Raw genomic sequence first — 25,387 nt, 5'->3', positions numbered from 1 at the left:
AAGTCTCGGGGTTTTGTTGGATATCCACTTTGAAGAGGCCTTTGTCAAGGATCTCCTCTCTGGCTCTACGAGGAACAGGCGGTAGCTCAGATCCGCTTGTTAGGAAATGTGGGTTCCTGTTCCACCTGTTAAACTTTTTATTCTTGACTTTGTCAGGGTTGGAGGTAATGTAGAAAGTGTTCCTCCAATCCTTTCATTTGTTCTCCTTCCCCAAAGTCATCATATAGCCCTTGTGGCTAGACAACTGGAACTAGTTGGTCCCGCTTGTTTTTGGGGTCCGGCTGAGGTAGTGCATGTGGGCGAATGCTTCAAAGTTGGGGTCTACTTCGTGCATCTCGAAGCCAGCAACATAGCCTAAGATGTTGAACCAAGAGTTTGGGGCCAGTTGCCAGACGCGCAACTGGTATCCGTCCAGGATTCGCTCCATAGCCGGATGTAGAGGAAATCTTAGGCCAGCCTTAATAGCCGCCTCATAGTAGCCAAAACATTCATCCCCATAGTTGGACTTCTCTGGCCAGACTACGGTGTCCTCAGCATCCGGCGTGCATAAGATATAATCATTCCCCATGACATGGTTAGCTCTAAAGCTCCCTATTTTGTCCGCCATCATTTTCTGCCTGCCTGCGGGAACATGATGATAATAAGCGGCATATTGCTCTCGGCGGGTAGCAGACGGCTCCGCCCAATCTTCTCCCAATTCTACTGAGAGGGATTCTCTCGTTGTCTCTATCCGAGAGTGCCGCTCTTCAGAGTCATTAGAGGATTTGCTCGAAGTACTTGGCTCAGAGTCACTGCCTGAGCTCTCGGACCTAGCGTCCGCCTGATGGGCTAGATCAACAAAGCCCGACATGTCAATTTGAACCTCCTCCCCTGATTCTTCTAAAATGGAATCACTAGGGGTGCTTGGGGCGCCAGGCGGCACATCAGATAACTCACTGACAGGCGCATAGAAGGAGGAGCCGTCTGAGTTGGTCACCCTTACAGTTCTTTTAGTTCTGGCCATGGTGTCTGACTTGGGGTAGTTCGCAAAGGGTGGTCCAGTAAGGGGCAGTTGGCACTCCTAATTCTAGATTCAGCCATCCCTGGTGACCGGTTGATCACTAACCTAGGCCATGCCATGTGCTTTTGGGAAACCATTTTCAAAAAGAAAAAGAAACAATAAGAAAGCATAAAAGAAAAACAGGCGGTTACCTTTAGTCTGAAGAGATGAAGGTGCTTGAAAAATCTTCGGCAGCTGTAAGAGTAGGCAATCTAGTAACAGGTGGCAGTCGTTCTTTCTCAGAAAATGACAAAGTTCTCAAATCAAGAAGTTCTGTTTGAAATTTTTTGGAAATATCCAAAAAATGATTGGGACATGCCCTATTTAGGGGGGTGAATTTCAAGGGACGGTAAAAAAAAGGGTAAAAAACCATTGGCCAATCAGAGTGTGACACCTGTCACAAGCGCCACGTGGCAAGCCACGTCATCCTTGAGGGGCAAATGATTAGGGGATTTTAACCCCGCTACGTGTCACCTCGTGAGAGGTGCAAGGTGGACCAATCAGGCCACGACACGTGGCAGACAAATTGCCAACTAGGAAAGTGGCCTTTAACGACCTAAATTCCTAGTTAAGCCCAGTCAGTCCTAGGTTTCTGAAACCTAGTACTGGGCACGCATTATGGACCCTATAAAAGGGAGATATTCCCCCTAAGGAACATCATTTAGAAATTACTAAACACACGTGTACATTAATTGCTGAGCATTAACTCCAGCTTAGATTGCACTTCTTGAGAACTAAGGCTTGGATTTCGAGGCTGTTTGAGATAGCCGGATGATCACTTCTCTCCTAAGAGGAGTCTGATCCCCTTTACTTTTCGCTCTTTTTACATCCGAACACGTTCTAACTTGATCGTCGGAGGCGGAACTCCCACCCACAGAAGTCTCCATTGTTTTGCAGGTACATGCGTCCAGAGGTCAGTCTTGGTGTTGTAACTCTCTAGCAGGACATCTAAAAAACCCCGAAACAAGAAGGATTTAATGTGCATAATTTAATATTCTTAAATACAAATTAATAAAATCGTCTATAAGTAATTGAAATATTGATGTGTAGATATTGTATTCAAATATATAGTTATATATAGTATCAACATGTTTTGAATGAGGGCATTAAATAATACATTAATATTGATCTTCATGAGATTTTTGTGTGTGTTTATATTAATATTATGAAGTATAGTCTAAATAATTTTTTTCATGTTAAGGTAGTAAATAGTAATGTTTCTATTAATAAAATAAAATAATTTAATATGGTAACTCATTTTCACTTAGAGAAGGGAAAGAGCGGGGTTATTATCATTCAAGGAGTAGTAAAAGTATATGCACTACTTAATTGTGTATTCTAAACAATAAATAAACAACTTTAGGGGAAAAAAATATAAATACTATTATGTAGTAAATCATTATATGTCGCAAATCATATTAATATTTTCTATTATAGTCATAAATGTTTGTGTGAAAAGGTAAATCAAATCTTTTATATTTAAAGTAATTATCTTTGTTATTAACATATATAATAAATTATTTTCGTATATGATTTTATTCTATGATTGATTTTTTTTTTTTCAAAAAAAAAAATAATAATAATTAAGGACACACCAAGAAATAACACGTGTCATTGCTGGTGTGTCTTTTAGCATATAATTTATTTATATTTATATTTATAGTTTATTTATTTATCTATTATTATTATTATTATAGTTATTATTATTGATTGATTGATTATTGATATTTAAAACATATTTATTTAAAACCTTTATAAAGCACATCTATTTCATAATTCATATATAAAGACTTGTCCCATTTATTTATCAGACGGATCTAACCCATATTTTAAGTATGGCTGGTCATGGCTTTTAAAGGCCTCCATCCCTATTTCCTACCTCTCTGAGTTATTTCATTGAACCGCGCACTCAACGTTCTTCATTGAAGCGTTCTCCGTTGAATCTAATTCCTGTATCCCCTATTGAAGCAGCTTCTAAGGTAAGTTGTTTGTTGTTGTTATCATCACATCAATTTCACAATCTAGGGTTTATATTTGATCTAATCTAATTTAATTATCAGTGCTTTAAGTTTAGGGTTCGTAAATTCTTAGATTATGAAACATCTTACCCAGAAGAAAAGAAAATTATGAGCGTATTTGATTATTGAATCAAATAGCCATAGAATTTTGTATTTTTCGAGATAATTCAATATGAAATTAATTCTCTTTTCCCTGCGCTTCCTCAGGGACGGGCCTGTTTAAAATTCAGCGTAAAATCTCCTAAGTTTAGTTTTGCAAGATAATCATTGCTCAAGTCAATCTTAAAAAACCCACATAAAACCCCTTTATTAATCTATAATCATAATCATAATCAAATCAAGTTTTGAACTTTGTTTTGTAAGTGGATTTTTTGAATTGAAATTGACCTGTTTTCCCTGATAACAGGTCAGCAGCTCCTCCTTCCCTGGTTGCTGGGGTTGAGTTTTGGATTGGGGTATTTTCTGTAATTTGTAAATTAATCTATAATCATCATAATCATTATCATATTTGTAGTAATGGGTTTCAACATGGTGCCTTACTCTCGCTTGATGACAAAACGGAGTAAGGTTAAGAAGAGGTCATCAACATTGGTTGTTTCGAAACGAAGGAAGGAACTAAAATCGAGAGGGGAGAATGAGGCTGAGGCTGATTTAGAGCTCAAGCTTGAGTTGTTTAGCAGCATGATAGACGAGCTGCTGACCGAAATATTCCTACGTCTCCCAATTGACTCTGTGTGTCGATTTAAGTTGGTTTGCAAGCATTGGTGCTCTTTATTCTCTAGTGATTACTTTGTCAGTCGTTTTACCGAATATAATCATAATCAACAATGTCCTTTTACCCTAGTGTTCCAATATTCAGTTTTTGGTCCAAGTGGAAATGCGGAAATATTGAATCCTATTGGAGCCATTTCTAATCACCCTGTGTTGTCTAAGTCTCTAAGAAACAGACCACTTGACCTGAATTTCAAGAGGGACTTTAATGACAACTTTCTAAAGATTGAGCCAATGCGTGTTATGGCCTCGTGTCATGACCTGCTTCTTTGCGGTCACTTTGGTAGTCTTTATGTGGTCAATTTGCTTACGAGGTGTTGGATACACATTCCCCCTCCTCCTATCCGCGACCAGGATCGTGAACGAACTATTTTAAACTTAATGCAGTATCCAAAAGCTGGACTTTTGTGTTCCCATGATAATAAGAATGGAGATGGCTTGTGTAAATATAAGGTGATTTTACTTCCTGGTATTCGTAGCGATATCATGTTTCCTCAACCGTGTGTTGTCGTTCCGCCTGAAATATATGCCTCACAGTTTAGCGTTCGAATCTTCTCTTCAGAGTCGAGACAGTGGGTGGACATCGCTGTTGATTGGTACCCCTGGTCATTGAATGCTTATCTCTCCTGTACCCCTATTCTATCTCACGAGGGCAAGTTACATTGGCTAAATGGACCCTCGCTTGTTTCTCTTGATGCAAATGCAAATAATCTCAGCTGCCATTCAGTTGACCTACCAAATGAATTATCCATTAAGCCCTCTTTAATCTTTGGATATTGCTTTGGAGTGTGCCAAGGGAAGTTTCGGTTGGCTCGTCTTATTTACAAGAAGGCTGATGGCGGCACTGTCCTGCTTGTTTGGGATTTGGAAGACTATCACAAGGGGGTTTGGCAGTCGGCACACAGGGTGATACTTCAACATCAGCCATCTCTTAAAAAATACGATTATAGGTTCAGGCTCATGGCTTTTCATCCCTTTGATAGGGACATGGTATTTGTGGACATGAATGGTGTCTTTCAGTTCAACATGAGGACAGGGATACTTGAGAGTTACCATCAACTGAAGCTTGAAAAAGGTTGTTATTGTCGAATGTTACAACGACCATCAATTCCGCTGCTCTTTCACCGAGGGTTCCCAACAGCAGTATCCGTACCCTCATAGGCCTGGCTTTAGAAGCTAACGTCAAAAATATTCTTTATCCACACTTCTGTGCAAGAAGTCAGAACACTGGTAAGTGAGTGTTTATTGGATGTAATCTGTCAAAATACAAGCAGTTATATAGGCACCAACGGGTGATCACATGGTGGTGGCTTTCTTATTTGTTTTTTCCAATAATTATATATTTATATGTATAATAATATATAATACTTCAATTAGCTTACCCTGCTTTTGAGATTAAGGTAGTGCTTGTTGATTGTTAATACTTCAATTTTCCGCTAAAAATTATCTTCAGTAATTCATTATTTAAAAAAAAAAATTACAACTCTAGAAAGTGTGTTTTTTTGCATTTTGGAATTTTACAATTTGGTTCATGTAGTCTACCCCGCTTTTGGGATTAAGGCATTGATTGTTGATTGTTAATACCTTAATTTTCCAACAAAGATTATTTTTAGTAATTCATTCTCTTTTGTAAAATTTATAATTCTAGAAAGTGTTGTCCATTAAAAAATAAAAAATGAAAAGATTTATCGGCCCCTTTATCAATTGGAACTTATAAAGTATGAAAGACAAGCATGTTGAACTTGATATTCTAAAGTTCAGCATAATTAATAAGACAACAATTAGTACATTTGGAACTATGAATCAAGACCTATTATCTTCTAACATTATAATTAAGAAATTTTATTGGTTTTTTTTTTTTTTTTTTTTTTGGTTTATATACTTAATTTTTAACTATTGTATGTATATTTTTAAGGACCGGCTTCATAGTCTTCTTGACCTCGAACCATATATGACTAACATGAGGTGTGCACTCTATGAATCACAAGCAATTAAAGCAAGAAAATACCGCCAAAAAAGAATGACTGTGGTAGCATAACTACTATTAGACTCATGCAATATGCATGGTTTACTATAGAGAATGATCATTCCCTCAATGTCTTTCTTTGCACCATTTGATCTAATAAGCTCTAAGAGTTACATGAGTTCTTTGTCTGTTTGTGTGTGTAAATACCGTGATAGATTAAATCATAAACTAAACTAATAACTTCAAATAATTTTGTTATGAAGATTTTTTTATTAAGTGAATGCAAATGTTTAGTCTTGATAAAATGATATATATTGTATGCTGTATGAGAAATTAATCTTATGCCTTTTCAAACTTAGAAATGTCATTATTTACATAGGGAATTTTCTGAGTAGCTGTGGTTGAACCTGAAATGTGCAGTGGATTAAGCAAAGTTTGTTTCCCTGTTATTGAAGATCCATTGTGTTCTCTGTAGCATATTTTTGTGAAGTTTGAAAGTGTCCATGTGTTGGCCTCTGTTTTTTGCTGTCTTGCTTGAAGTATAACTATCGTAGTTCTGGTTTTCTTTGATTAGTTCATTGCTCGGTTTGGATACCATCTTCTTATAATTGTAATACTAGGTATCTTTTCAATATCTTATTAATTAATCTTGGAAACAGATTAGATAGATGGTGAAAAAGAAGTAGATATTTTGTCATCATCTTCCTTGCAATTGTTTACCTTTCAATATCTCTGAAAGATATTCTGGCATCATCTTCCTCATTTTCTTTGCAATTATAACATCAAGTGAATTGCTTTTGTTGCTAATTTTATTTAGTAAATCCTTGATAGTAAGTTGGGTTATAATTCTTGTTTTGTTTGAGCGTTGATGCAATCATATATGAACAGTAAAGCTTGTTTAGCATCCAGATTTTTAAGCTTGAGTTAGTGACATCTTGTCTGTAAGTTTGGTGCATATTATACTTTTGGCTATGTTACCTGGACTCATATATTCATGTACGACTAGGCTATTTAATGAAAAATTTCAATGACTATGGCTCAAAATGAAGTGTCCAAGTGTCTATATCCACGTCCAAGTGTTAAAGACTTTTAGTTATCTTGTTGGTTTCAAGGTAGTGTTGCAAATTTTTATTTTACTCGTGCTGGCTTGGCTTGGATCAAAATGAGTGATATTTGATATATCTTGCCAAAGAACAGTATTGAACTTGAAAGTTATGGATACATTTGTTATAGTAAAATGGAAGCTTAAGATGTATACAAAGGGTTTAATTCTGTAATCCCTAAAAAGGGAGGAGCCTGCTTACTGTTCATTTGAACGATGCCATTTCTCTTTTTCCCTCACTTTTATAGTACTTATGTGTTGTTGCTTGGATGCACGTGTTCCCCTCTTTCTTGTTGTTTCTTGGTTCTTCCTTCTCCTTCTCTCAAATGGCGATTGTACGACATCTTCTTTTCATTTCTCCTCCTCTTCTACCTTCATTGGTGCTTGTATGGATCTTTGGCTTGCGGTTTTGCTTGTAGGGAGTAAACCTTCTACCTCGGCAGGTCATGCACAGTTGGCATTGCGTTGTGGGCCACCATAATTGCTTGTGTGGTTTTCATATGGTACTTACGCTTCATCTATATCCAGAAAATTGACGAAAGTGAGCTTTTTTTTGGAACAATGTTTCAAAATAGACAAGTGGCAAAACTATTTACTAAACTAAGCTTTTAGAGGGAGGGTGGCGTTTTTATCCTGCCAGGCATTGCATTGCATCGTGGCCACCTATACTACCCTACCCAGACCCTACCCATTGCCATCACTACCCTCAAGTAGAGTACCCTCTCAAAGCAGATTTAGTCCAGGACACTTAGGCAAGTGCATCTCATCCTCCCTCTATTCTCTTTCTAAAAATCAATACTTCCAGGTCAAGCAAGATGGAAACAGTTACATGTGCAAAACAAACTCATACTTACTTTCTACCCAATATGATCCGCACAACATCATGCATTAATATCCGTGCAAGGTCATCCACAGTATCAGGTAGAGTGGCACTAAACAACATTATTTATGGGTTTGAACAGGCCTTGACAACAAAATCAATCTGCTCCAAGCTCAAATAGCTTATCAGATTCATCAAGAACAAGAAATTCAGCTCTGCAAAACGAAACAAGATGGTATTAATATAGATTACCCCAGCTAAAAATCAAGCTTAATCTGTTCAATCCAATATACGAACACTCTTTGAACGTCATATTCAAGTGCATAAATGATCTGAATATGTTTGACAAGAAATTAGCGAGTTGTGATTGAAACAAGTGTAGACATTCTGAAATTTAATTGTTTAAGATAATAAATGTGTAAATTCTGATATCCGTCTTAGTAAAGTAGTGAATTAAGTTTATACACAAATCATAGAGCCATAAAAATTCTTATTATGATTTGGCAAGATATTATAGTGAACATAATAACTTTATACTGGCGAATTCTAACATAAATTTTATATAGACAATAAGATGCCTTAAGTCAAACCTTATATTAGTCCAAGTCACCTCAAATCTTAAACAAACTCTATTATCAGTCGCCAATTCTTCTAAGATTGGCTTTTATGGTCACCGCATATCCCCATATATATATATATATATATATATATATATATATATATATATATAGGGGAGGGATTCGGTAAGAACCCCTCCTTATATAAGAACTCTAGGATATAACAATTAATCTCAACCGTAGGATTAAGTTACTTTGGACGATTAAGATTAAAACACATATCCTCCCTCAAACCCTCTACCAACCGTCCAAAATTTTCTCTCTCCTCTAACTTTCTCTCTCTTCGTGTTCATCACTCTCTCTCCTCAAACCCCCAAAAATCTCCATAGAATTTGTAATTTGATGGATTTTCAAATCAAGTATGTTTTTTTTTTCGATTTTGTTCAAATTTTCATGAAATTAGCATGATGTTCAAATAGATTTTGCGATTTTTTGATTTGATTTTTGCGATTTTATGTTTTGCGATTTTTGTGATTTGATATTTGTGTTTTTTCTATTTTGATTTTCATGAATTTTGCATGAGTTTGATTTTAATGAATTTCGCTTGGAGTTTGATTTTTTTGAGTTCGATTTTTCAAAATATAAGGTTCGAATTTAAGGTTTGATTTTTGCGGTTATAGATTCAAATTTAGGGTTCGGTTTTTGCTTATTTTTGCGGATCTATAGTTCGATTTTAGATTTTGAATTTCAGAGATTTAGTGTTCGAATTTAGGGTTTGATTTTTGCGGATTTCGATTTCGAATTAATGGCTGGTGGAGGCCAGCATTGTTGTCGGTAATGGCTCTGAGGTTGTTTCGCCGGCTGACGGTGTAGCTGCGCTTGTTGTGCCGGTGAGGGGTTTTGGACTGGTGTGAGGTGGAGGTTATGGGCTGAAATTGGTGATGTTGGTGCGATTGCCCCTGTTTGTAGGGGTTGTGGTGCGGTGGTTGATTTATGCGGCAACAACTAATTGGTTAGGGGTTGTTGGTTGTGATTGCAGGGGTGCGGACGTGCGGTGGAGCAGTGAGTGGGATTAGTGAGATGGTTGTGAGTTTTGGTGCGTGGGTATAGGGGAAGAGCATGAGAGAATGCGCTTGGAGCAGGGGAGAATACGCTTGGAGTAGGTTAGTGTTTGTGAGTAGTTGGTATGGCGTGGGATTAGGAATTGTGGGGTGAAGGAGGGCAGCAGTCCCTTTGGTAGCTCGAACTGAAAAAACCCGAGCTTCAAACTCTCATCACGTACCTACACACAACTATTCAAGGTTTTAGCGATTTGGTACTTCGAATTTTTTTTTTATTATTTGGCCTATGTTCTAAATTAGTTCTATGTTATAAATTATTTATACAATGTAGTTAATTGATTAGATGTTCTGAATTCTGATTTTGATAGCTTAGATTGGTCTTTTGTGAAAAAACATGGAAATAATGTGGAGCTTGGCAACGATGTAAAAAAATTAGAACATAGGAAAAAAAAAACTTATTTAGAACATAGGAAAAAAAAAACTTTAGAATATAATTAGACTAAATTTAGAACATAGGAAAAAAAAAATTAGAACATAGGTAAAAGAATATTTAGAACATAGGAAAAAAAAAACTTTAGAGCATAGGTAGAAAATATTTGAAACATAAGAAAAATTAGAACATTGGTTGAAAAAATTTAGAACATAAGTAGACTAAATTTAGAACATAGGAAAAAAAATTAGAACATAGGTAAAAGAATATTTAGAACATAAAAATAAAATTAAAAAAAATAAAAATAAAAAATACTTTAGAACATAGGTAGTAAAAATTTAGAACATAGGAAAAAAAAAAATTTAAAACATAAGTAGACTGAATTTAGAACATAGGCAAAAAAATTTAGAATATATGTAAAAGAATCTTTAGAACATAGGAAAAAAAAACTTTAGAACATAGGTAGAAAAAATTTAGAACGTAGGAAAAAATTAGAATATGGTGTTGATCTTTCCACGTTGTTCTTGTCGATATGTTTATAAAATTTCAATGTTATGATCTAATATACACTTTTAAGATATGCAAGCAACTGACATAGCTTAGCATGTTCTAAACTCTTTTTAAGCATATTCTAAAGTCTTTTTCAGCATATTCTAAATTATTCCTATGTTCAAAAATATATTACTAATGTTGGAATGTTACTAATGTTTTTGATTTCTTAAAATTGCAGCAAAATGCAAGGCCAAAATGAAGAAAAATCAGAAGGAGGAGTTTTAAAGTTTGTTCTAAAGTTTTCCATTATGTTCTAAAGTTTTCCCTTATATTCTAAAGATTTGTATTATGTTCTAAAGATTATCATATATGTTTGAAAGCTTATTTTGTAGTCTAATGTTTGTCCATTATATTTAAATTTCATCTTAACCCTTTATATTTGCACTATATGTAAGTTTTGATCAAATCATACATGATTATGAAGTTTTCCTTTTGTGGTTTAATTTGATTATGATTGAAATTGGTTAAGGTTTTGGTGTTGATGTTTGAATTGGTTTTTTTTTTTTTAATCATGTTCCAAATTTAATATTATGTATTAACAACTCCTATGTTCTAAAATTTGTCCTTTATGTTCTAAAGTTTACCCTTATGTTCTAAAGTTTACCCTATATGTTCGAAAGTCTATGTTATATGTTCAAAAGTTTATGCTAGATATTCTAATGTATATCCATTATAATTTATGTTCATCTTATCCCTTTATATTTGCACTCTATTTTATATTAGTTATATTCTAATTATTTATGATTGTTTTTAAGGGAAAGTTGAAAACGTTAAAGAGGAAGTAATCAATAAATCGGAACTTGAGAAGTATATTGCAAGTAAAAGTGTTGCTAAAAGACATAAAAAACTTCCAATAAGGCTTCAACCACCTCGAAAATTGCAAAAAAAGGAAGAAGGGGAAAAAGATCAAGAAGAAGAAAAAGATCAAAAAGAAGAACAAGATAATAATGGTGAGGATGTGATGAGAAAAATGATAATGAAGATGATGGTAAGGATGATAATAAGGGTGATGTCAAGATGAAAGAGAAAGATGAAAAAGGGGAGGAGATGGTAGATGATAGTGAGGAGGAACAAAAAATCAATAAAAAAAACAAACTCAGGTAATAGTAAGTCTTTATTTTTTTAGTTGCATTCCTACTTTGTTTAGATGTGGCTGATTATGATCTAATCTTGTTGCATGATGTACATATTCATGGAAACTGAAAATGTGAAGAAGAAGAAGAAGAAGAAGAAAAGAAAGATTGAAAAAGAAGAAGATGATGAGGATGTCCAAGTACTAGAAGCTAATGAGCAAGAAAAACTAGTTAAGAGGCGACCTTATCAAAGAGTACCTCCTACCCAATTCATGGAGGATGTGTTGATAGATCTTTTAGAGAAACAGTAGCAAGCTATTCGGAAGATTGGTTTTGGAGGTTTTTTGGAATTGGATTTACCAATCCATACTAATTCTATCACTACACGAAAAGAGCAAATTGGCAACGGTTCAAACCCCCCCAATGGCAACGGTTTTGAACTGTTGCGTATTTAAGGGTTGCCAAATACCAAAGCAATTGGCAACGGTTCAACACCGTTGCCAACTCAAGCAATTGGCAACGGTTAACCGGTGCCAACTCAAGCAATTGGCAACGGCTAACCGTTACCAACACAGCTCAATTGGCAATGGTTAACCGTTGCCAATTACATTGCCCGCCATTTTATTTATTTATTTAATATTGGCAACGGTTAACCGTTGCCATTGATCTGCTTTTTGTTTTTTTTTCCTGCAATATTATTAATATTATAATATTAATATTAATAATGTGAATTAATATTGTTATAATATTAATATTAATATTAATAATTATTATTATTATTATAATACTAATATTAATAATAATAATTATTAATATTATAATAGTAATTATAATAATAATTATTATGATAATAGTAACAATAATTAGTATTATTAATAACAACTTAAACATAAATAATAATAACAATCGCAAGAGATGATATATATATGAAAAATGTTTCATGTTACCTATGTACAAACAATTTTAATTAGTTATAATAACGTATAGTATGTACATAATTAAATTAGTAATATAATTAAAATAGCTAGTAAACGATATTCACAAATTAAATGTGATGTAGGTCGCCAACATCTCTCGAATTATATGGAGCTCCTCGCTCGTGTATGGCTGTCCCGTTTGCCCCTTGAAAAACTTAGAATACACAAAACGTGAGTTTGTAGAAGTGAATAAATAATAATTAGGGTTAGTTAGTAGGAATGACCCGAACAAAACTTGGAATAATACACAAAACGTAAGTGAACTCATAATTAGCTTACTCATAATAATAACATGAAATTACTACTTAGTTATATGTGACTAAGCAATGAAATTACACCACAAATAGTAATATGAGGGTTTAGGTTGCATTTTCGATCAAAAAAGCCAAAGGAAGGCCATTTTGGCTTCTATGATGCCTATCTTCCATAATTCTTGTCTACTGAACTCATAACTAGTTAAAACATGTCATTATCACTTAGTTATAGGTTCCTAATGCTTGTGATTACAAGAAAAGAGCAAGTAAGAGGTTTTGGGACGCAATTTCAACCAAAATGGCTCAAGTAAGGCCATTTTGGCATCTATGATGTCTATTTTCTATATTTCTTGTCTAGAGAACTCATAACCAGTTAAAACATGTCATTATCACTTACTTATAGGTGCCTAATTCTTGATATTACAAGAAAATAGCAAGTAAGAGGTTTTGGGACGCCATTTCAACCAAAATGGCTCAAGTAAGGCCATTTTGGCTTCTATGATGCCTATTTTCCATATTTCTTGTCTATTGAACTCATAACTAGTTAAAACATGTCATACTCACTTAGTTATAGGTTTCTAATGCTTTAAATTACAAGAAAAGAGCAAGGAAGAGTTTTGGGACGCAATTTCAACCAAAATGGCTCAAGTAAGGCCATTTTGGCTTCTATGATGCCTATTTTCTATATTTCTTGTCTACTGAACTCATAACTAGTTAAAACATGTAATTATCACTTATTTATAGGTGTATAATGCTTGAGATTACAAGAGAATAGCAAGTAAGAGGATTTGGGACGCAATTTCAACCAAAATGGCTCAAGTAAGGCCATTTTGGCTTCTATGATGCCTATTTTCTATACTTCTTGTCTATTAAACTCATAAATAGTTAAAACATGTAATTATAACTTAGTTATAGGTTCTTAATTCTTGATATTACAAGAAAAGAGCAAGTAAGAGGTTTTGGGACGCAATTTCAACCAAAATGGCTCAAGTAAGGCCATTTTGGCTTCTATGATGTCTATTTTCTATATTTCTTGTCTACTGAACTCATAACTAGTTAAAACATGTAATTATCACTTATTTATAGGTGTATAATGCTTGAGATTACAAGAGAATAGCAAGTAAGAGGTTTTGGGACGCAATTTCAACCAAAATGGCTCAAGTAAGGCCATTTTGGCTTCTATGATGCCTATTTTCTATATTTCTTGTCTAAAGAACTCATAACTAGTTAAAAAATGTCATTATCACTTAGTTATAGGTGTCTAATGCTTGACATTACCATAAAATAGCAAGTAAATGGTTTTGGGACGCAATTTCAACCAAAATGGCTCAAGTAACGCCATTTTGGCTTCTATGATGCCTGTTTTCTATATTTCTTGTCTATTGAACTCATAACTAGATAAAACATGTCATTATCACTTAGTTATAGGTGCCTAATGCTTGAGATTACAAGAAAAGAGCAAGTAAGAGGTTTTGGGACGCAATTTCAACCAAAATGGCTCAAGTAAGGCCATTTTGGCTTCTATGATGCCTATTTTCTATACTTCTTGTCTATTAAACTCATAACTAGTTCACACGTATCATTATCACTTAGTTATAGGTGTCTAATTCTTGATATTACAAGAAAATAGCAATTAAGAGGTTTTGGGACGCAATTTCAACCAAAATGGCTCAAGTAAGGCCATTTTGGCTTCTATGATGCCTATTTTCCATATTTCTTGTCTACTGAACTCATAATTAGTTAAAACATGTCATTATCACTTAGTTATAGGTGCCTGATGTTTGTGATTACAAGAAAAGAGCAAGTAAGAGGTTTTGGGACGCAATTTCAACCAAAATGGCTCAAGTATGGGCATTTTGGCATCTATGATGCCTATTTTCTATAGTTCTTTTCTAAGGAACTCATTACTAGTTAAAGCATGTCATTATCACTTAGTTATAGGTGTCTAATTCTTGACATTACCATAAAATAGCAAGTAAGAGGTTTTGGGACGCAATTTCAATCAAAATGACTCAAGTAAGGCCATTTTGGCTTCTATCATGCCTATTTTCTATATTTCTTGTATATTGAACTCATAACTAGTTAAAACATGTCATACGCACTTAGTTATAGGTGCCTTATGTTTGATATTACAAGAAAACAGCAAGTAAGAGGTTTTGGGACGCAATTTCATCCAAAATGGCTCAAGTAAAGCCATTTTGGCTTCTATGATGCCTATTTTCTATATTTCTTGTCTACAAAACTCATAACTAGTTAAAACATGTCATTATCACTTAGTTATAGGTGTTTAATACTTGACATTACCAGAAAATAGCAAGTAAGAGGTTTTGGGACGCAATTTAAACCAAAATGGCTCTAGTAAGGCCATTTTGGCTTCTATGATGCCTATTTTCTATATTTCTTGTCTATTGAACTCATAACTAGTTAAAACATGTCATACTCACTTAGTTATAGGTTCCAAATGCTTGAGATTACAAGAAAACAGCAAGTAAGAGGTTTTGGGACGCAATTTCAACCAAAATGGCTCAAGTAAGGCCATTTTGGCTTCTATGATGCCTATTTTCTATATTTCTTGTCTACTGAACTCATAACTAGTTAAAACATGTAATTATCACTTATTTATAGGTGTATAATGCTTGAGATTACAAGAGAATAGCAAGTAAGAGGTTTTGGGACGCAATTTCAACCAAAATGGCTCAAGTAAGGCCATTTTGGCTTCTATGATGCCTATTTTCTATATTTCTTGTCTAAAGAACTCATAACTAGTTAAAAAATTTCATTATCACTTAGTTATAGGTGTCTAATGCTTGACATTACCATAAAATAGCAAGTAAATGGTTTTGGGACGCAATTTCAACCGAAATGGCTCAAGTAACGCCATTTTGGCTTCTATGATGCCTGTTTTCTATATTTCTTGTCTATTGAACTCATAACTAGATAAAACGTGTCATTATCACTTAGTTATAGGTGCCTAATGCTTGAGATTACAAGAAAAGAGCAAGTAAGAGATTTTGGGACGCAATTTCAACCAAAATGGCTCAAGTAAGGCCATTTTGGCTTCTATGATGCCTATTTTCTATACTTCTTGTCTATTAAACTCATAACTAGTTAAAACATATCATTATCACTTAGTTATAGGTGTCTAATTCTTGATATTACAAGAAAATAGCAATTAAGAGGTTTTGGGACGCAATTTCAACCAAAATGGCTCAAGTAAGGCCATTTTGGCTTCTATGATGCCTATTTTCCATATTTCTTGTCTACTGAACTCATAATTAGTTAAAACATGTCATTATCACTTAGTTATAGGTGCCTGATGTTTGTGATTACAAGAAAATAGCAAGTAAGAGGTTTTGGGACGCAATTTCAACCAAAATGGCTCAAGTATGGGCATTTTGGCATCTATGATGCCTATTTTCTATATTTCTTTTCTAAGGAACTCATTACTAGTTAAAGCATGTCATTATCACTTATTTATAGGTGTCTAATTCTTGACATTACCATAAAATAGCAAGTAAGAGGTTTTGGGACGCAATTTCAATCAAAATGACTCAAGTAAGGCCATTTTGGCTTCTATGATGCCTATTTTCTATATTTCTTGTATATTGAACTCATAACTAGTTAAAACATGTCATACTCACTTAGTTATAGGTGCCTAATGTTTGATATTACAAGAAAACAGCAAGTAAGAGGTTTTGGGACGCAATTTCAACCAAAATGGCTCAAGTAAGGCCATTTTGGCTTCTATGATGCCTATTTTCCATATTTCTTGTCTACTGAACTCATAATTAGTTAAAACATGTCATTATCACTTAGTTATAGGTGCCTGATGTTTGTGATTACAAGAAAAGAGCAAGTAAGAGGTTTTGGGACGCAATTTCAACCAAAATGGCTCAAGTATGGGCATTTTGGCATCTATGATGCCTATTTTCTATATTTCTTTTCTAAGGAACTCATTACTAGTTAAAGCATGTCATTATCACTTATTTATAGGTGTCTAATTCTTGACATTACCATAAAATAGCAAGTAAATGGTTTTGGGACGCAATTTCAACCAAAATGGCTCAAGTAACGCCATTTTGGCTTCTATGATGCCTGTTTTCTATATTTCTTGTCTATTGAACTCATAACTAGATAAAACATGTCATTATCACTTAGTTATAGGTGCCTAATGCTTGAGATTACAAGAAAAAAGCAAGTAAGAGGTTTTGGGACGCAATTTCAACCAAAATGGCTCAAGTAAGGCCATTTTGGCTTCTATGATGCCTATTTTCTATACTTCTTGTCTATTAAACTCATAACTAGTTAAAACATATCATTATCACTTAGTTATAGGTGTCTAATTCTTGATATTACAAGAAAATAGCAAGTAAGAGGTTTTGGGACGCCATTTCAACCAAAATGGCTCAAGTAAGGCCATTTTGGCTTCTATGATGCCTATTTTCTATACTTCTTGTCTATTAAACTCATAACTAGTTAAAACATATCATTATCACTTAGTTATAGGTGTCTAATTCTTGATATTACAAGAAAATAGCAATTAAGAGGTTTTGGGACGCAATTTCAACCAAAATGGCTCAAGTAAGGCCATTTTGGCTTCTATGATGCCTATTTTCCATATTTCTTGTCTACTGAACTCATAATTAGTTAAAACATGTCATTATCACTTAGTTATAGGTGCCTGATGTTTGTGATTACAAGAAAATAGCAAGTAAGAGGTTTTGGGACGCAATTTCAACCAAAATGGCTCAAGTATGGGCATTTTGGCATCTATGATGCCTATTTTCTATATTTCTTTTCTAAGGAACTCATTACTAGTTAAAGCATGTCATTATCACTTATTTATAGGTGTCTAATTCTTGACATTACCATAAAATAGCAAGTAAGAGGTTTTGGGACGCAATTTCAATCAAAATGACTCAAGTAAGGCCATTTTGGCTTCTATGATGCCTATTTTCTATATTTCTTGTATATTGAACTCATAACTAGTTAAAACATGTCATACTCACTTAGTTATAGGTGCCTAATGTTTGATATTACAAGAAAACAGCAAGTAAGAGGTTTTGGGACGCAATTTCAACCAAAATGGCTCAAGTAAGGCCATTTTGGCTTCTATGATGCCTATTTTCCATATTTCTTGTCTACTGAACTCATAATTAGTTAAAACATGTCATTATCACTTAGTTATAGGTGCCTGATGTTTGTGATTACAAGAAAAGAGCAAGTAAGAGGTTTTGGGACGCAATTTCAACCAAAATGGCTCAAGTATGGGCATTTTGGCATCTATGATGCCTATTTTCTATATTTCTTCTCTAAAGAACTCATAACTAGTTAAAAAATGTCATTATCACTTAGTTATAGGTGTCTAATGCTTGACATTACCATAAAATAGCAAGTAAATGGTTTTGGGACGCAATTTCAACCGAAATGGCTCAAGTAACGCCATTTTGGCTTCTATGATGCCTGTTTTCTATATTTCTTGTCTATTGAACTCATAACTAGATAAAACATGTCATTATCACTTAGTTATAGGTGCCTAATGCTTGAGATTACAAGAAAAGAGCAAGTAAGAGGTTTTGGGACGCAATTTCAACCAAAATGGCTCAAGTAAGGCCATTTTGGCTTCTATGATGCCTATTTTCTATACTTCTTGTCTATTAAACTCATTACTAGTTAAAGCATGTCATTATCACTTATTTATAGGTGTCTAATTCTTGACATTACCATAAAATAGCAAGTAAGAGGTTTTGGGACGCAATTTCAATCAAAATGACTCAAGTAAGGCCATTTTGGCTTCTATGATGCCTATTTTCTATATTTCTTGTATATTGAACTCATAACTAGTTAAAACATGTCATACTCACTTAGTTATAGGTGCCTAATGTTTGATATTACAAGAAAACAGCAAGTAAGAGGTTTTGGGACGCAATTTCATCCAAAATGGCTCAAGTAAGGCCATTTTGGCTTCTATGATGCCTATTTTCTATATTTCTTGACTACAGAACTCATAACTAGTTAAAACATGTCATTATCACTTAGTTATAGGTGTTTAATACTTGACATTACCAGAAAATAGCAAGTAAGAGATTTTGGGACGCAATTTAAACCAAAATGGCTCTAGTAAGGCCATTTTGGCTTCTATGATGCCTTTTTTCCATATTTATTGTCTATTGAACTCATAACTAGTTAAAACATGTCATACTCACTTAGTTATAGGTGCCAAATGCTTGAGATTACAAGAAAACAGCAAGTAAGAGGTTTTGGGACTCAATTTAAACCAAAATGGCTCAAGTAAGGCCATTTTGGCTTCTATGATGCCTATTTTCTATACTTCTTGTCTATTAAACTCATAACTAGTTAAAACATGTCATTATCACTTAGTTATAGGTTCTTAATGCTTGATATTACAAGAAAAGAGCAAGTAAGAGTTTTGGGACGCAATTTCAACCAAAATGGCTCAAGTAAGGCCATTTTGGCTTCTATGATGCCTATTTTCTATATTTCTTGTCTACTGAACTCATAACTAGTTAAAACATGTAATTATCACTTATTATAGGTGTATAATGCTTGAGATTACAAGAGAATAGCAAGTAAGAGGTTTTGGGACGCAATTTCAACCAAAATGGCTCAAGTAAGGCCATTTTGGCTTCTATGATGCCTATTTTCTATATTTCTTGTCTAAAGAACTCATAACTAGTTAAAAAATGTCATTATCACTTAGTTATAGGTGTCTAATGCTTGACATTACCATAAAATAGCAAGTAAATGGTTTTGGGACGCAATTTCAACCAAAATGGCTCAAGTAACGCCATTTTGGCTTCTATGATGCCTGTTTTCTATATTTCTTGTCTATTGAACTCATAACTAGATAAAACATGTCATTATCACTTAGTTATAGGTGCCTAATGCTTGAGATTACAAGAAAAGAGCAAGTAAGAGGTTTTGGGACGCAATTTCAACCAAAATGGCTCAAGTAAGGCCATTTTGGCTTCTATGATGCCTATTTTCTATACTTCTTGTCTATTAAACTCATAACTAGTTAAAACATATCATTATCACTTAGTTATAGGTGTCTAATTCTTGATATTACAAGAAAATAGCAAGTAAGAGGTTTTGGGACGCCATTTCAACCAAAATGGCTCAAGTAAGGTCATTTTGGCTTCTATGATGCCTATTTTCCATATTTCTTGTCTATTGAACTCATAACTAGTTAAGAAATGTCATACTCACTTAGTTATAGGTTTCTAATGCTTTAAATTACAAGAAAAGAGCAAGGAAGAGTTTTGGGACGCAATTTCAACCAAAATGGCTCAAGTAAGGCCATTTTGGCTTCTATGATGCCTATTTTCTATATTTCTTGTCTACTGAACTCATAACTAGTTAAAACATGTAATTATCACTTATTTATAGGTGTATAATGCTTGAGATTACAAGAGAATAGCAAGTAAGAGGTTTTGGGACGCAATTTCAACCAAAATGGCTCAAGTAAGGCCATTTTGGCTTCTATGATGCCTATTTTCTATATTTCTTGTCTAAAGAACTCATAACTAGTTAAAAAAATTTCATTATCACTTAGTTATAGGTGTCTAATGCTTGACATTACCATAAAATAGCAAGTAAATGGTTTTGGGACGCAATTTCAACCAAAATGGCTCAAGTAACGCCATTTTGGCTTCTATGATGCCTGTTTTCTATATTTCTTGTCTATTGAACTCATAACTAGATAAAACATGTCATTATCACTTAGTTATAGGTGCCTAATGCTTGAGATTACAAGAAAAGAGCAAGTAAGAGGTTTTGGGACGCAATTTCAACCAAAATGGCTCAAATAAGACCATTTTGGCTTCTATGATGCCTATTTTCTATACTTCTTGTCTATTAAACTCATAACTAGTTAAAACATATCATTATCACTTAGTTATAGGTGTCTAATTCTTGATATTACAAGAAAATAGCAAGTAAGAGGTTTTGGGACGCCATTTCAACCAAAATGGCTCAAGTAAGGCCATTTTGGCTTCTATGATGCCTATTTTCCATATTTCTTGTCTACTGAACTCATAATTAGTTAAAACATGTCATTATCACTTAGTTATAGGTGCCTGATGTTTGTGATTACAAGAAAAGAGCAAGTAAGAGGTTTTGGGACGCAATTTCAACCAAAATGGCTCAAGTATGGGCATTTTGGCATCTATGATGCCTATTTTCTATATTTCTTTTCTAAGGAACTCATTAATAGTTAAAGCATGTCATTATCACTTAGTTATAGGTGTCTAATTCTTGACATTACCATAAAATAGCAAGTAAGAGGTTTTGGGACGCAATTTCAATTAAAATGACTCAAGTAAGGCCATTTTGGCTTCTATGATGCCTATTTTCTATATTTCTTGTATATTGAACTCATAACTAGTTAAAACATGTCATACTCACTTAGTTATAGGTGCCTAATGTTTGATATTACAAGAAAACAACAAGTAAGAGGTTTTGGGACGCAATTTCATCCAAAATGGCTCAAGTAAGGCCATTTTGGCTTCTATGATGCCTATTTTCTATATTTCTTGTCTACAGAACTCATAACTAGTTAAAACATGTCATTATCACTTAGTTATAGGTGTTTAATATTTGACATTACCAGAAAATAGCAAGTAAGAGGTTTTGGGACGCAATTTAAACCAAAATGGCTCTAGTAAGGCCAATTTGGCTTCTATGATGCCTATTTTCTATATTTCTTGTCTATTGAACTCATAACTAGTTAAAACATGTCATACTCACTTAGTTATAGGTGCCAAATGCTTGAGATTACAAGAAAACAGCAAGTAAGAGGTTTTGGGACGCAATTTCAACCAAAATGGCTCAAGTAAGGCCATTTTGGCTTCTATGATGCCTATTTTCTATACTTCTTGTCTATTAAACTCATAACTAGTTAAAACATGTCATTATCACTTAGTTATAGGTGCCTAATGCTTGACATTACAAGAAAATAGCAATTAAGAGGTTTTGGGACGCAATTTCAACCAAAATGGCTCAAGTAAGGCCATTTTGGCTTCTATGATGCCTATTTTCCATATTTCTTGTCTATTGAACTCATAACTAGTTAAACCATGTCATACTCACTTAGTTATAGGTACCTAATGCTTTAGATTACAAGAAAAGAGTAAGTAAGAGGTTTTGGGACGCAATTTCAACCAAAATGGCTCAAGTAAGGCCATTTTGGCTTCTATGATGCCTATTTTCCATATTTCTTGTCTACTGAACTGATAAATAGTTAAAAAATTTCATTATCACTTAGTTATCGGTGTCTAATTCTTGAGATTACAAGAAAAGAGCAAGTAAGAGGTTTTGGGACGCAATTTCAACCAAAATGGCTCAAGTAAGGCCATTTTGGCTTCTATGATGCCTATTTTCTATATTTCTTGTCTACAGAACTCATAACTAGTTAAAACATGTCATTATCACTTAGTTATAGGTACCTAATGCTTTAGATTACAAGAAAAGAGCAAGTAAGAGGTTTTGGGACGCAATTTCAACCAAAATGGCTCAAGTAAGGCCATTTTGGCTTCTATGATGCCTATTTTCCATATTTCTTGTCTACTGAACTCATAACTAGTTAAAAAATTTCATTATCACTTAGTTATAGGTGTCTTATGCTTGAGATTAAAAGAAAAAAGCAAGTAAGAGGTTTTGGGACGCAATTTCAACCAAAATGGCTCAAGTAAGGCCATTTTGGCTTCTATGATGCCTATTTTCCATATTTCTTGTCTACTGAACTCATAACTAGTTAAAACATATCATTATCACTTAGTTATAGGTGCCTAATGCTTGTGATTACAAGAAAAGAGCAAGTAAGAGGTTTTGGGACGCAATTTCAACCAAAATGGCTCAAGTAAGGCCATTTTGGCTTCTATGATGCCTATTTTCCATATTTCTTGTCTACTGAACTCATAACTAGTTAAAACATGTCATTATCACTTAGTTATAGGTGTTTAATACTTGACATTGCCAGAAAATAGCAAGTAAGAGGTTTTGGGACGCAATTTAAACCAAAATGGCTCAAGTAAGGCCATTTTGGCTTCTATGATGCCTATTTTCTATATTTCTTGTCTATTGAACTCATAACTAGTTAAAAAATGTCACACTCACTTAGTTATAGGTGCCAAATGCTTGAGATTACAAGAAAACAGCAAGTAACAGGTTTTGGGACGCAATTTCAACCAAAATGGCTCAAGTAAGGCCATTTTGGCTTCTATGATGCCTATTTTCTATACTTCTTGTCTATTAAACTCATAACTAGTTAAAACATGTCATTATAACTTAGTTATAGGTGCCTAATGCTTGACATTACAAGAAAATAGCAATTAAGAGGTTTTGGGACGCAATTTCAACAAAAATGGCTCAAGTAAGGCCATTTTGGCTTCTATGATGCCTATTTTCCATATTTCTTGTCTATTGAACTCATAACTAGTTAAACCATGTCATACTCACTTAGTTATAGGTGCCTAATGCTTTAGATTACAATAAAAGAGCAAGTAAGAGGTTTTGGGACGCAATTTCAACGAAAATGGCTCAAGTAAGGCCATTTTGGCTTCTATGATGCCTATTTTCCATATTTCTTGTCTACAGAACTCATAACTAGTTAAAAAATTTCATTATCACTTAGTGATAGGTGTCTAATGCTTGAGATTACAAGAAAAGAGCAAGTAAGAGGTTTTGAGACGCAATTTCAACCAAAATGGCTCAAGTAAGGCCATTTTGGCTTCTATGATGCCTATTTTCTATACTTCTTGTCTATTAAACTCATAAATAGTTAAAACATGTCATTATAACTTATTTATAGGTTCTTAATGCTTGATATTACAAGAAAAGAGCAAGTAAGAGGTTTTGGGACGCAATTTCAACCAAAATGGCTCAAGTAAGGCCATTTTGGCTTCTATGATGCCTATTTTCCATATTTCTTGTCTATTGAACTCATAACTAGTTAAAACATGTCATACTCACTTAGTTATAGGTTTCTAATGCTTTATATTACAAGAAAAGAGCAAGTAAGAGGTTTTGGGACGTAATTTCAACCAAAATGGCTCAAGTAAGGCCATTTTGGATTCTATGATGCCTATTTTCCATATTTCTTGTCTACTGAACTCATAATTAGTTAAAACATGTCATTATCACTTATTTATAGGTGCCTAATGCTTGTGATTACAAGAAAAGAGCAAGTAAGAGGTTTTGGGACGCAATTTCAACCAAAATGGCTCAAGTAAGGCCATTTTGGCATCTATGATGCCTACTTTCTATATTTCTTGTCTACAGAACTCATAACTAGTTAAAACATGTCATTATCACTTAGTTATAGGTGTTTAATACTTGACATTACCAGAAAATAGCAAGTAAGAGGTTTTGGGTCGCAATTTCAATCAAAATGGCTCAAGTAAGGCCATTTTGGCTTCTATGATGCCTATTTTCTATATTTCTTGTCTATTGAACTCATAACTAGTTAAAAACATGTCATACTCACTTAGTTATAGGTGCCTAATGCTTGAGATTACAAGAAAACAGCAAGTAAGAGGTTTTGGGACGCAATTTCATCCAAAATGGCTCAAGTAAGGCCATTTTGACTTCTATGATGCCTATTTTCTATATTTCTTGTCTACAGAACTCATAACTATTTAAAACATGTCATTATCACTTAGTTATAGGTGTTTAATACTTGACATTACCATAAAATAGCAAGTAAGAGGTTTTGGGACGCAATTTCAACCAAAATGGCTCAAGTAAGGCCATTTTGGCTTCTATGATGCCTATTTTCTATATTTCTTGTCTACAGAACTCATAACTAGTTAAAACATGTCATTATCACTTAGTTATAGGTGCCTAATGCTTGACATTACAAGAAACTAGCAATTAAGAGGTTTTGGGACGCAATTTCAACCAAAATGGCTCAAGTAAGGCCATTTTGGCTTCTATGATGCCTATTTTCCATATTTCTTGTCTATTGAACTCATAACTAGTTAAAACATGTCTTACTCACTTAGTTATAGGTTCCTAATGCTTTATATTACAAGAAAAGAGCAAGTAAGAGGTTTTGGGTCGTAATTTCAACCAAAATGGCTCAAGTAAGGCCATTTTGGATTCTATGATGCCTATTTTCCATATTTCTTGTCTACTGAACTCATAATTAGTTAAAACATGTCATTATCAATTAGTTATAGGTTCCTAATGCTTGTGATTACAAGAAAAGAGCAAGTAAGAGGTTTTGGGACGCAATTTCAACCAAAATGGCTCAAGTAAGGCCATTTTGGCTTCTATGATGCCTATTTTCTATATTTCTTGTCTACAGAACTCATAAATAGTTAAAACATGTCGTTATCACTTAGTTTTAGGTGTTTAATACTTGACATTACTAGAGAATAGCAAGTAAGAGGTTTTGGGTCGCAATTTCAATCAAAATGGCTCAAGTAAGGCCATTTTGGCTTCTATGATGCCTATTTTCTATATTTCTTGTCTACTGAACTCATAACTAGTTAAAACATGTAATTATCACTTATTTATAGGTGTATAATGCTTGAGATTACAAGAAAACAACAAGTAAGAGGTTTTGGGACGCAATTTCAACCAAAATGGCTCAAGTAAGGCCATTTTGGATTCTATGATGCCTATTTTCTATATTTCTTGTCTACAAAACTCATAACTAGTTAAAATATGTCATTATAACTTAGTTATAGGTGTTTAATACTTGACATTACCAGAAAATAGCAAGTAAGAGGTTTTGGGACGCA

At 33.9% G+C, this 25,387-nt stretch overlaps 1 protein-coding gene across 1 annotated transcript; it reads left to right on the top strand.

Moving 5' to 3' along the window:
* The first annotated feature begins 2,867 nt into the window (after window positions 1-2,867).
* On the top strand, window positions 2,868-5,395 carry LOC110691191. The gene is made up of 2 exons (XM_021868108.1): window positions 2,868-3,018; window positions 3,464-5,395. Exon 2 carries the CDS (start codon window positions 3,574-3,576, stop codon window positions 4,987-4,989), a length of 1,416 nt encoding a protein of 471 aa, XP_021723800.1. The 5' UTR covers window positions 2,868-3,018; window positions 3,464-3,573; the 3' UTR covers window positions 4,990-5,395.
* The last annotated feature ends 19,992 nt before the right edge of the window (window positions 5,396-25,387 follow it).

This window comes from Chenopodium quinoa, unplaced genomic scaffold, assembly GCF_001683475.1.
Source record: "Chenopodium quinoa cultivar QQ74 unplaced genomic scaffold, ASM168347v1, whole genome shotgun sequence".
Lineage (NCBI taxonomy): Eukaryota > Viridiplantae > Streptophyta > Magnoliopsida > Caryophyllales > Amaranthaceae > Chenopodium > Chenopodium quinoa.
This window is presented reverse-complemented; position numbering and strand designations above follow the sequence as displayed.